The sequence below is a fragment of the Gopherus flavomarginatus genome, chromosome 9 (genome assembly GCF_025201925.1).
Source record: "Gopherus flavomarginatus isolate rGopFla2 chromosome 9, rGopFla2.mat.asm, whole genome shotgun sequence".
NCBI lineage: Eukaryota > Metazoa > Chordata > Testudines > Testudinidae > Gopherus > Gopherus flavomarginatus.
The window spans coordinates 51,299,049-51,313,017 of record NC_066625.1 but is presented as its reverse complement, the minus strand read 5'-3'; the positions used below and the strand labels follow the sequence as shown (position 1 = coordinate 51,313,017).

The 13,969-nt window shown below is 46.6% G+C and overlaps 1 protein-coding gene across 5 annotated transcripts in view; it reads right to left on the bottom strand.

The window, feature by feature from the left end:
• SNX1 (sorting nexin 1) overlaps positions 1-9,263 on the bottom strand; it is a 49,537-nt gene extending 40,274 nt beyond the window's left edge. For 3 of the 5 annotated variants that reach the window (XR_007776266.1, XR_007776267.1, XM_050967438.1), the window contains exon 1: positions 9,097-9,262. Coding sequence is in view for 2 of the 5 variants with exons in the window: in XM_050967438.1 (XP_050823395.1) it covers positions 9,097-9,216 (120 nt within the window). In the remaining 3 variants the exon portion in view is untranslated. Of the gene's footprint in view, positions 1-9,096 lie in introns of all 5 variants that reach the window. The other 2 variants (XR_007776264.1, XM_050967440.1) reach the window with 1 other exon arrangement.
• Between the last annotated feature and the right edge of the window lie 4,706 nt (positions 9,264-13,969).

The window sequence follows — 13,969 nt, the reverse complement described above, 5'->3', positions numbered from 1 at the left end:
CAGCTATGCTCAATAAATTTTTGGTGTAGACCAGCCCTACAGCTGCTCACGAGAAACAAGAGATCCAAGTGCAAGGCCTTTGGGAAGTTCCTCCTGACACCTCGCATGGCTCCATCTTTCACATGAGTCTTCAGCTAACTGGCATCAGATCTAATGTACCTAGCCCCTCTAGCTGTTGAAGGAAAAATGCAGCTGTTTTTCTTCTCCCTCTCCAGAGCCACTTTACTGCTGTGGTGGGGAGGATCTGCTATTCTACCCCTAAAGAGTATCCTAGTACCTGCCTCTGCTGTTCAGAACTTCTGCCCCAAGTAGTAGCATAAGAACATTTGTACAGCAACTCCTCAATTAAAGTCATCCCAGTTAACATTGTTATGTTGCTGACCAATTAGAAAACATGCTCATTTAAAGTTGTGCAATGCTGCCTGCTTTGTTCACTGCTTGCAGGAAGAGCAGCCTGTTGGAGCTAGCTGGTGGGGGCTTGGAACCAGGGTGGACTAGCAGCCCCCCTAAGTTCCCTGTGTGGCAACTATCCAGCAAGCTATCAATTGCAGGCAGTTCAGCTGTCTCTCCCCCCACTGCCATGTGCTGCTCCTGCCCTCTGCCTTGAAGCTGCTCCCTGGTGCCTCCTGCTTGCTGTGTGGGGGGTGGGGGAAGTGGGGCTAATGTCAGGGTGTCTCCCTCCCCCCTGCTTACCCCCATCTCCATGGGGGGGCGACCACACAACAGGGCTCAGGACAGAGGGAGCTTGCTGGCAGCAGCAGCTGCCTCAACTTGATGATCTACTTAAAAAGGCAACGTACTTCAAGTGTGGCTAGCATACTTTAAGGGGTAATGTGCATCTCTCTTGCGCACACAAAGTGCGCATCTGTCTCTCTGCCATGCTGTCACCCCTCCCTCCATTCCTGCTGCCTTGTAGAGTGTGCGGCTACATTAACAACGAGTTAACCCTTGAGGGCTCAGCTGAGTGCCATTTCATCATTCAGCAGTAAGGCATTCCCTGGGAAATATCCCACCTTCTGACTTCACCACCTCAGCCAAGCTCCACAAACATCATTGTTGTGTACTAGTATTAAATTGTTTAAAACTTATACTCTGTGTGTTCCCTGGAACCTAACACCCCCCCCCCCCCATTTACATTAATTCTTTTTGAGAAATTGGATTTGCTTAACATTGTTTCACTTAGTCACATCTCTCAGGAACATAACTACAACATTAAGCAAGAAGTTACTGTACTGGGACCCACAGATTATCCCATTAGCTCAAATGAGATCAGTTTTGTTGATTTGAAACTGCTGCTTGGCAAAGCTATGAGCAGCAGAAGCATGAGCACTGATGCTGGTCTACTAGCAATCTCAGGTCACATTTGGAAGCATCTTCACAGCCATAAAGCTGGCATCTCCATGTTAGGAGACGCTGTTTCTGCAGAAGCTGACAGATCAGCACCAATACACACTAGGAAAAGCTTCCCTCTCACCACTGGGTTACTTCAGCTATGTCTGACCAAGTCATTTTCTTATGCCTGCAACCTACAGATTCTACTTGGCCCCAGACCAGTTTCTATTTTAAACCTTCTGTGTAACTAGTAGGTTTGTTTAACTGCAATCTTTCCCATGAAGCAAAGACCACCATCCCTGAATTTCAGGTGTTCATTTTCAAATACAGCACCAGTGATGTTTTGCTACGAATAGTTTTTATTACAGAGATAGTGAAGAGATTCCCAGAGTTAAGATTTCACAGGTTAGCTTTTTTACTTTGAGTGTCCTTTTTCAAAAAATTTCTGAGAAAAATATGTACACTGTACATTTACTCTAAGGACTTACTACTCTGGTTGCAAAGCTGGATTTTGAGAGCTATGTTGTCTGTAACAAGATAAGTTTTGCTACAGTCACCAATTAGTGTTATATTTGACTAAGAGATGACAATGTCAAGCCTTCTGTTACATGTTAAGGGATACACAAGAATGACCGTACTGGGTCCCAAAGGTCCATCTAGCCCAGTATCCTGTCTGCCGACAGTGGCCAATATGAGGTGCCCCAGGGGGAGTGAACCTAACAGGTAACGATCAAGTGATCTCTCTCCTGCCATCCATCTCTACCCTCTGACAAACAGAGGCTAGGGACACCATTCCTTACCCATTTGGCTAATAGCCATTAATGGACTTAACCTCCATGAATTTATCCAGTTCTTTTAAACGCTGTTATAGTCCAGGCCTTCACAACCGCCTCAGGTAAGGAGTTCCACAAGCTGACTGTGCACTGTGTGAAGAACTTCCTTTTATTTGTTTTAAACCTGCAGCCTATTAATTTCATTTGGTGACCCCTAGTTCTTGTAATTATGGGGAATAAGTAAACAACTTTTCTTTATCTACTTTCTCCCCATCACTCCTGATTTTATATACCTCTCATATCCCCCCTTAGTCTCCTCTTTTCCAAGCTGAAAAGTCCTAGCCTCTTTAACCTCTCCTCATATGGGACCTTCTCCAAACCCCTAATCATTTTAGTTTCCCTTCTCTGAACCTTTTCTAGTGCCAGCATCTCTTTTTTTGAGGTGAGGAGACCACATCTGTACACAGCATTCAAAATGTGGGTGTACCATGGATTTATAAGCATAATATATTCTCCTTCTTATCCTCTATTCCCTTTTTAATGATTCTTAACATCCTGTTTGCTTTTTTGACCACCTCTGCACACTGTGTGGACATCTTCAGAGAACTATCCACGGTGACTCCAAGATTTTTCCCGATTTGTTGTAGCTAAATTACATACAATATGATGGGAGATATAGCTGGGGTTATTTTTCCCCCCCAATGTGCATTACTTTGCATTTAGCCACATTATATTTCATTTGCCATTTTGTTGCCCAGTCAGTTTTGTGAGATCTTTTTGAAGCTCTTCACAGTCTGCTTTGGTCTTCACTATCTTGAGCAGTTTAGTATCATCTGCAAACTTTGCCACCTCACTTTTTACCCCTTTCTCCAGATCATTTGAGTAAATTGAATAGGATTGGTCCTAGGACTGACCCTAGGGGAAACACCACTAGTTACCCCTCTCCACTCTGAGAATTTACCATTAATTCCTACCCTTTGTTCCCTGTCTTTTAACCAGTTCTCAATCCAGGAAAGGACCTTCCCTCTTATCCCATGACAACTTAATTTACATAAGAGCCTCTGACAAGGTCCCTCACCAAAGACTTTCTGAAAATCTGAGTACACTATGTCCACTGGATCCCCTTGTCCACATGTTTGTTGACCCCTTCAAAGAACTCTAATAGGTTAGTAAGACATGATTTCCCTTTACAGAAACCATGTTGACTTTTGCCCAACAATTCATGTTCTTCTATGTGTCTGACAATTTTATTTACTATTGTTTTGACTAGTTTGCCTGGTACCGACATTAGACTTACCAGTCTGTAATTGCTGGGATCATCTCTAGAGCCCTTTTAAATATTGGTGTTACATTAGCTATCTTCCAGTCACTGGGTACAGAGGCCGATTTAAAGGACAGGTTACAAACCTCAGTTAATAGTTCCGCAACTTCACATTTGAGTTCTTTTAGAACTCTTGGGTGAATGCCATCTGGTCCTGGTGCCTTGTTAATGTTAAGTTTATCAATTAATTCCAAAACCTCCTCTAGTGACACTTCAATCTGTGACAGTTCCTCAGATTTGTCACCTACAAAAGCCAGCTCAGGTTTGGGAATCTCCCTAACATCCTCAGCCGTGAAGACTGAAGTAAAGAATCCACTTAGTTTCTCCGCAATGGCTTTATCATCTTTAAGTGCTCCTTTTGTATCTCGAACCAGAGGCCCCACTCGTTGTTTGGCAGGCTTCCTGCTTCTGATGTACTTAAACATTTTGTTATTACCTTTTGAGTTTTTGGCTAGCCGTTCTTCAAACTCCTCTTTGGCTTTTCTTATTACATTTTTACACTTCATTTGGCAGTGTTTATGCTCCTTTCTATTTACCTCACTAGGATCTGACTTCCACTTTTTAAAGGAAGTCTTTTTATCTCACTGTTTCTTTTACATGGTTACAAGAGCTACGGTGGCTCTTTTTTAGTTCATTTACTGTTTCTCTTAATTTGGGGTATACATTTAAGTTGGGCCTCTATTATGGTGTCTTTAAAAAGCATCCAGGCAACTTATAGAGACTTCACTTTAGTGACTGTAGTTTAATTTCTGTTTAACTAACCCCCCCCCATTTTTGTATAGTTCCCCTTCTTTAAATTAAATGCCACAGCACTGGGCTGTTGAGATGTTCCCACCACAGGGATGTTAAATGTTATTATATTATGGTCACTATTTCCAAGCGGTCCTGTTATAGTTACCTCTTGGACCAGCTTCTACGCTCCACTCAGGACTAAATCTAGAGTTGCCTCTCCCCTTATGGGTTCCTGTATGACTGCTCCAAGAAGCATTTATTTAACGTATCGAGAAATTTTGTCTCTTCATTTCATCCTGAGGTGACATGTTCCCAGTCAATATGGGGATAATTGAAATCCCCCACTATTATTGAGTTCTAGTTTTGATAGCCTCTCTAATATCCCTGAGCATTTCATCATCACTATCACTGTCCTGGTCAGGTGGTCAATAGATCCCTAATGTTATATTCTTATTACGGCATGAAATTGCCATCCACAGAGATTCTATGGAACATGTGGATTCACTTAAGATTTTTACTTCATTTGATTCTACATTTTCTTTCACATATAGTGCCACCTTCTTCCCCCTCACATGACCTGTTCTGTTCTTTGGATATATTTTGTACCCCAGAATGATTGTGTCCCATTGATTGTCCTCAGTCCACCAGGTTTCAGTGATGCCTATTACATCAATATCCTCCTTTATCACGAGGCACTCTAGTTTACCCATCTTATTATTTAGACTTCTAGCATTTGTGTACAAGCACTTTAAAAAAAGTGTCACTAGTTATTTGTCTGCCCTCTTCTGATGTGTCTGATTCTTTAGGTGAATGTTTCTCATCTGATCTGGCCCTTACATTATCCTATTTCATCCTCTGCTACTGACTATAACCTAGAGAATCTCTATCAATAGACTCTCCCCTAAGAGAAAAGTCTGTCCAATCCACATGATCCTCTGCAGCACTTGGCTTCCACACCCCCACATCTCCTAGTTTAAAAACTGTTCTGCAACCTTTTTAAGGTTAAGTGCCAGCAGTCTGGTTCCACTTTGGTTTAGGTGGAGCCCATCCTTCCTGCATAGGCTCTCCCATCCCAAAAGTTTCCTCAATTCCTAATGAATCTAAACCCTTCCTCTCTACACCACTGTCTCATCCAGGCATTGAGACTCTGAAGCTCTGCCTACCTACCTGGCCCTGCATATGGAACTGGAAGCATTTCTGAGAATGCCACCATAGAGGTCCTGGATTTCAGTCTCTTCCCTAACAGCCTAAATTTGGCCTCCAAGACATCTCTCCTACCCTTCCCTATGTCATTGGTACCTTCATGTACCACGACCACCAGCTCCTCCCCAGCACTACACAAGTCTATTCAGATGCCTCGAGAGATCTGCAACCTTTGCACCAGGCAGGCAAGTCACCATACAGTTCTCCCGGTCATGACACCCAGCTATCCATGTTTCTAATGATCAAATCTCCCATTACTAACACCTGCCTTTTCCTAGTGACTGGAGTTCCCTTCCCCGGAGAGGTAACCTCAGTGCAAGAGGATATCCTAACACCATCTGGAAGGAGGGTCCCCATTATGGGAAAGTTCCCCTCTGCTCCCATTGACTGCTCTGCTTCCTTGGGCCTTTCATCCTCCTCAACAGCGCAGGGGCCGTCTGATGGGAAGTGGGACAATTCTAGTGTCCCAGAAAGCCTCATCAACATACCTCTCTGCCTCACTTAGCTCCTCCAGTTTCGCCACCCTGGCCTCCAAAGCCTGTATGCAGTCTGAGGGCCAGGAGCTCCTTGCACCGAATTCACACATACGCCACCCGACCACAGGGCAGGTAATCATACATGCTGCACTCAGCGCAATAAACTGGATAGCCCCCCACTCTGCTGCTGGGCTTCTGCCTGCATGGTCTCCTAGTTAATGAAAGGGTTTTGCTTAAATCAAAAAGTTTTGAATGTAGTTTAGTTTAGAGTTTTAGAAAGCAGCAAGAGGCCCTTGTCCCCTTCCAAAGTCCCTTGCAAAACTCCCTGTTAGCAGCCCTTTTTCGCTACAGGTACAGATACAGCTTTTATAGTTGTTTTTCCTAGTCAAAGAGTAGTTAACTAGATGATTTTAGAAGTTGGTCTTGTGCCCTTTGCTTCTTTGAGGGGAAAAATGCAAGCTAGAAGGTTTTCCTTAGGAATATCAACTTTGGCCTCCCCTGTTGGAAAACTTGCTGGGGTTCTTCATGAACATGTGTTAGCTCACACACTTTGACTGGGTGTAGGAGTCTAGAAATTTTAAGACTATTTCTCCAAAGTGTTGGTTCATTGAACTTTGACCTGTTAGCAAAAGAACGCTGAAATAGTGATTTAAAAACCTTTTTCTTGGTTGTTCAACTTTCGTTCTTGGCCATTATGCTGTTATTAAACTAGTTCCAGGCTAGATGAGACCAGATTTTCAAGTGCAAGATGCTTTCAGAAACTTTTGCTTCTTAAGTATATAAAAGGACAAAAAAAGGAAAAAAATAAAAAGGAGACACCACAAGCCTAAAATCCTCTACTACTGCATGTTCAATCAGCTTCAAAAGGTGACATTTTCTGTTAACGCAAAGAATAAAAAATAAATTAAGGTAACACTTCCACACAAAAGCAAGAAGGCCTTTGTGCACTCAGAGACCCCTCTCCCTTTCACCCTACACCCACACCCTATTCTGGAAATGCAGGCATCTTAAGTCTAGCCAGGAGATCCCTGACTTCGACAGGCAATTAAAGTGGCAGCATCTCCCCATCCTTATGTAGAACAGGACTCTCTGGGACAGTCTAGGCCAGGGGCTCTCAATCTCTCTTTGAGTCTCCCCCATATGATAAAGATTTCACAGCCCAGCTGAGCCACAACTGGTTTTCTGCATATAAAAGCCAGGGCTGGTATTGGGGGATAGCAAGCAGGACAACTGCCTGCCCCTGCAAAGCTACACTGTTTGGGCTTTGGCTTTCTGCCCTGGGCCCCAGTGAGTCTAATGCTGACCCTGCTTAGCATACTCCCTGAAACCTGCTCCCAGCCCCCCAACCCCTGGTTGAAAACTACTGGTCTAGGCAGGGTATGCTGCCAAGAGCAGAGGTGGCCACGTGTGGAAGGGCATCCACAAGTAGGAGAAAAACACTAGAATTCCTTTGCTTTCTCCCAGCAGTTCACTAGAGGGGGATTGCATATGCACAGAATCATAGGAGAAGATTGGTAAGAGTTAATGGTTTTCTCTGCAGCTTTTTCCTTGTATGCCTGATAAGAGTCTGGTATCAAGTTTTAAGTTAGTATATTTAAACCTTGCTTCTGTAAATGTAATACCTTACATATTGAGCCAGTAGAGCATTTCCAGAAGATATAAGGGGGGTACATACTAGAACAGTAAATAAAAATTGAAATTGGCCCCAGGGGGCCAAAGTAGTAGCCACTGTCAGCTCTCATTATAATGCAGATTAGTTTGATGACTATCCATACGTCACATGTTTCCCCTCAATCACTTTTCACACAGCCCTAGAATGATGTGCTGATGTGAATGTGCAGCTAATGTTCATAAAGCCCTGACAGGTCTTTTTTCTCCCTCTCCTCCTTTTTAAAAGGCAGCCTACTTTACAATAAAGTGATATTTTTCACTCAAGCACTAGCCTCCCTAGGAAATTCCCTCTCCCCCCCAAGTTGTGTTGAAAAGAGTTCACTGCTGGTACAAGTGCAACAAAAAACTCTCACCACATCACAAAGCCTGATGAAACATGCCAGCAACACACATTTCCTTAGTGTAACCATACCCAGACTGAAAGACTAATTTATCTATTGTTAGCTATGCCAAGCCATGGGGTTTTGCCAAAAATTCTTAAGCAGTCAGTTACAGAATGACTCCCTTCAATGTTTTCCCCTGTGTCCTAGGGTATTTCTACATTACCCCCCAGATCAGCAGGCAGCGATCAATCCAGTGGGGATCAATTTATCACATTTAGTTTAGACACATGAAATTGACCCCTGAGCGCTCTCTTATCAACTCCTGTACTTCACCTCTGGGAGAGGCACAGGCAGAGTCAACAGGGGAGCAGCAGCAGCAGTCGACACCACAGCGAAAACACCACAGTTAAGTCGATCTAAGTACATCGACTTCAGCTAGGTTATTCACATAGCTGAAGTTGCATAACTTAGATTGATCTCCCTCCTAGTGTAGGCCTAGTCCTAGTGATGTTTAGATTTCTCTGACTACAGGTATTAAGAATTAGGGCTATTTGTGATGTAGAATATTATAACCAAAAAAGTAAAGATTTCTCGTAGTCCATGACAAGGGTTCCTATGGTAACACATTTGTATTAGTGATTTCTAAGCAGCTGACCTAATGTAAATTAAGATCGAGACAGCAACTCAGCAAAGGGACTTGTTTGTAACATTTAGTTTATATCTACCCACAGATATTCCATTGGAGGCCAACATTATAAGCAGTCACTGGATTTGACTTTTCAGATCTCTTTGCAACCCAATCTTCACACCCCTTTAAAAGGCCAATTATTATCCCTACTTTCCAAGGGAAGGAGCACAGAGAGGCTAAGGAATGTTCCCTGGGGCACACATGAAGTCAGTGGTAGAGCTGTGAATCACTCGTACTTTAGCAATTAGGTAGCGTCCCTCCCTGCCTGCTCCTGATAGGAGAGGATGTAACTGGAGACCCTGCGATCAAGGGCTAGTCAAGCGCTACAGTCACTCCCCAGCCAGGAGCTCCAGCCCCCACACCAGCTCGCGAGAGGAGACCGACCCGGCTTCCGCCAGCGCCACTGAGAACCGGGGCCCAGCGGTGTCCCGGCGCCTCCCTTGGCCCCGGGCTCCTCCAGCCCCTCACGGCAGAGCTCGGCAACGGCTCCGACAGACGGGAGCTCGCTGCTTTCCAGCGCCCAGCGCTCCCCGGCCGCAGCAACGCTCGGGAGCCCCAGGGGCCCGGGCGGACTCACGGCGCCGGTGAAGATGTCCTCGCCCTCGGAGTCGCTGTCCGCGTCCCCTTCGGCCCCGGGAAAGGGAGGGGGCAACCGCTCCGCGGAAGGGCTGGAGCTGCAGGCGCCGCCCGACGCCATGTCCCTGCGCTCACGGAGGCCACTTCCGCCTCCCAGATGCCCACCAGGGCGAAAACGCCAACGACAGCTTTATGAGGAGAGCGCGGCGCCGTGAGCGGGGGCGGGGCCTGGCCTGCGGACAAGGGGGCGGAGCCATGCCGGGGGCGGGGCGGAGCGGGTCAGGGGACGCCCTTGATAGGGGGAGCCAAACGGGGCCGGCCCACGAGACTACACCCAGGAAAGAGCCGAGAGGGGCGGGGCTGGCTGCCGCGGGTGGAGCCAGAATAGGGGTGGGGCTGCGCCGTGTCCAGGTGCTCCCGATGGTCGCGTGCCGTGCTCGTGCGCTCCGCACAGTTCATCTTGGTGGGCTTGGCGTCATGACGCCCGCCCGCGCTGTGCCCTCAGAGAAAGGACGGGGTCGTGCCCAAAAAACCCCGCGTGATTGGCTGCCCTTCCCTACCTGCTCAGCAAGGGCAGCCAATCAGAGATGCTGAGTGTGGCCGGACGATTCTGCCACTCAACTCGGGAAACGACAGGTGATATCAGGTGGGGAGAGGGAAGCGGCCTCATGGCCCGTACCATTCCCACAGGAGGGGATGGGGTGCAGAAAGAGCCTCCCCCTTCGTGGGAAGGTGTGTTCTCCCAGTCTGCTGGCTCCCTCCAGACCCCACACTCTGCGAGCCCAGAACCGAGGGCGGGGGGCAGGGTTGTGGCTAGTGTGTATGTCAGTTCATGGCTGAGAGCACTGGGATGGCCCTGAGGGCAGAGCACCTGCATTTCCTTACACAGCGAAGCAATGGGGTCCAGTCTTTTCCATGTCCTTCTGTAGGTTCAGGCAAGGCACCAAACCGCATGGCTCCACGTGTTGCCATTGGCCACGTGGCAGTGGTCCATGCTGCACACTGGCAGGGCTGCTGGGTATCACTGATCCAGGGTCTCAGCTTCTCCTTGGCCCGCTCCTCTCCTGCACTGCCTTGGGGATAGTATGGGGGAGGGGTGCCCCATCCATTCCTAGGCACCCCCCACCCTAGTCCCAGGCAGAGCCAGTTAAACTCATATCTCGCTCACTCTTTCCTCCCCTGCAATATGGCAAGTGCACCATGCAGGAGTGTCTGGGCAGTTGCACTGTGGGAGGTAGCATCTCCTAGTTCCTCCCGTAAGAATGGGGCTGAGTCAAACACCTGCTGCAGGTGTAACTCTGGGAGCAGGTCTTCAATTTGCCAAACAGACATTACCTTTGCATGATGGTCGCTCTCAAAACCCTCAGGTTTAAGGCACTGGTTATGTCTACCTCTGTATAGTGCTCAGCCCAAGGGGCCTCAATCACTGTCCAGGCCACTGGGTGCTACCATCTTGTAAATATTAAACTACCTACAAAAAAAAACTATTAAAATAATGTTTTTTTAGGTTGCAAAGTCAAGCATTTGACAGTTGAGAAAGGCCAGTGTTACCATTGCCCCTGCAACCTAATGTGCCTGTGTGTGTATGCATTATGATACAAGTCTTTAATTACACAATCACAGATTACACACCCCATATTCACCATAGTAATATGATAAGTATTATGCATCTTGTACATGATATGTCATGTGAGGTGTCTATGGAAAAGTTATATTTTTCTGAATATGATTATCCTATTTGTATGAATGTATCATTTTTGTATCTGGAGTTATGAATATTAACTATGTATTTCAAATGTGCTTGCACCTGGGTAACACACACAAAGCTTTACATACAGTTTGCTAGCACACTGTGAATGGCCGATTCCACTTGAATGACCCATCAACAAAGACAATGGGCCATGGGGAAAGCTTATCTTCACCTGATGAACTCTCCGGGGGATGCTTCCGTCAGCCTGTGGATAATGGCTGCCACAACTCAGCAAAGCATGCAAGGGAATGTAACTGGGTCACATGATACTAAACTCCATTTTGATGCCTGTATTTTTTCACAAACTGGGCTGGAAAATTGGCTTGGAACAAAGGGCTTCCCGCCATATGGAAGAAATTATAAAAGGGAGAAGTGACATCACCCTAGGGCCCCACTCCTCACATAAGAGAACACCTGGAAACACCGGGGGAACAAAGACTGAACTGGGGGAAGTGCTGGTTCCAGGCTAAAGTGATTTCTAGCCTGTGTATGGAAGCTTGATGGACTGTTTGTACTATCTAACAGGGTGAGACACTGCTTGATTCAAATCCTATCTAGTGCATAAAACTTAAGACTGCAGTTTTATTCATTTCTTAGGTAACCATCTTTGATCAGTTTGCTATTACTTATAATCACTTAAAATCTATCTTTCTGTAGTTAATAAATCTGTTGTATATTTTTTAATCTAAAACAGTGTGGTTTGCTTGAAGTGTCTGGAAAACCTCAGCTCAGTGAATAAAGGTTTTGTGCATATTCCTCTCCAAATCGAGGGAGGGGTGGACTAGGTAATTGTAATAATCTTTAATGGTCAGGTTTTTGACCAGGATAGGACCATACAACTCCAGGGTCCTAAGCTGAGGAACTGGGAGGCATTTTGGCTGGAGCCTCTCTATTGTTGGCTCATGAGTGGTTGGCCAGAGCATTCATGAACACAGCTGGGTGCGAACCCTGTCTGGGGAGGTTGGTGCAAGGGCAAACTTGGAGAGCTCTGCAGCTTGTCAGAATGTCACAGATTAATGAGACAGAGGCATAGCACACTTCTTAGAGCATGTAGATAACTGTAGCAGGTGCCAAGCTTTGTCTAAGGCACTTTTCTCACCTACAGCTACTTTTCACATCCCCAATCCACATGGCCAGGCATACACTGCTCATAGAGTGCAAAGAGCACTGCCTGTTTTGTTCCCTCAGTGCTGGGTAACAAATGGGTTCTCTCTCCTTCTTACAGTCCAGTGAACCTTTGAGATCTATTCTTCTGAAGTTCTGGTAACTGGTGTTTCCCTCAGATGCAAATAAACTGCCCACTGTCTCTGCCAGCATTCTGCTCAATTTACATTATAGACTCCAGCGAACAGGCAAAACAAATCTCCTTTGTCTAGAACAACCATGTTTATCAATTCTACCCCCAAAAAAGTATTTTAGGAACATATTTCCAGCACACATACACAACTCTTTACATGCCATCAGTATGCACCCCACACCATGCTATTAATGAGCAGTGTGGCACCAGCTTTCATTTGACTCGACACATGACATTTTACAGAAAATACTATGATGGCAACATGTGAGGTGTAGTGAGTGTGTCAGAGGTGGCAGGAGTTTGCAGAACAGTGGCCCTCTGCCAGTTGGCATTGAGGGACTCATAGGTTATGCCTGCACAGCAAAGAAAGACCCACGGCTGGCCTGGGCCAGGCAACAGGGGGTGGGGGGCTGTTTCATTGCTGTGTAGAATTCTGGGCTTGTGCTGGCACCCGAGCTCTGGTACTCTCCTACCCTGCAGTGTCCTAGGGCCCAGGCTGCAGCCCAAGCTCAGAAGTCTACACAGCAATAAAACAGCCCTGCAAGCCTGAGTCAGCTGGCATGGGTCAGCTGCAGGCGTCTAGTTGCTGTGTAGACAAACCCTTAGGAGCACAAGAGTATCTTGTTAATTAAGTCTAGACTCTAGAAGGTATGTTATGATTTTATTTGGGATGTAACCATTTGTTTCCAATACTTTCACGTTGCTATTACTTGAATCTCTGGGCTTTGTTAAATAAACTTATCCTTGATTTCACTAGAAACCAATCTCAGTGCTTTGTATTAGGCAGAGTGGGGAGCTGAAGTGAAACTCACAAGCTGTTTCTCTGGAAGCAACGAATCTGTGAATACCACGATTTTCCAATGAACCAGGGCTGGACCCTCCAGGGAGCTGCTTGCCGAGTTTGAGGGGTAGCACGTACCTATTGGTAAGCTGCAGCGAGAGCAGGGCCTTCCTCACACTAAAGCGCAGGTGGGTACCCCCAGGAAGCATCACCATACCGATATTTAGGTTACCCAGCCCTTTCCTTTGTAACAGCTTGTGACCTTTCTTTTGAGAGGCTCTCACACCGCCATTGTTTGAAGTGGGCCTTTAATATTCAGCAGGGGGCAAGCATTATGGCTCGAGAGGAGCTTTGTCTCTGTCCCACGCCATTATGGCTGCTCTGATAGAAAGAGTTAAGATGCACCATTTCCCTTCTCTTTTTTCCTCAGGAGAGGAAAGGCAGCGAAATACCCCACCACACCAAAGGTGGGCTCATACCGCCACCCCCACACAATACAGGAACTGCCAGAGCTGCTGTATGGGTTGGAGCAGTGGAGTAAGAGGCCATGAGAGCAGGGCTGGCTCAAGATCATCAGAAGGGCTGGAGCAACTCTACCTCCCCAAGGGAACAAATTTGACCCAACCCCCCACCGCCACCCCCTTGGATCCAGCACATGGCCCAAGCAACTCATCCCACCTCTAGGGACACCATGGGGTGAGTACAGGCTGGAGCTATCCCTACTTCAGGGTGGCGGGAGATCAAGGTCAAGTCAGGCTCTCCACAACCATTCCCTCAGACCCAGCAGCACTTCCATGGCTGGGATCTCAACCAACTGCTGCTTCCAGCTACTGTTGAGAGACAAGGTGGCGGAGGGAATATCTTTTATTGGACCAGCTTCTGGGGGTGGGGGAGGAGCAGAAGTTTTCAATCTTACACAGAGCTCTCCTTCAAGTACATTCTGGGTAAGCTCAAGACATTGTGTCTCCACTATCCCGGGACCAACAGCAACACAGCATCCAGCTAATGTAGCTAGTCTTATAGCAGGCTAGGCTGAAGGTTAAAGG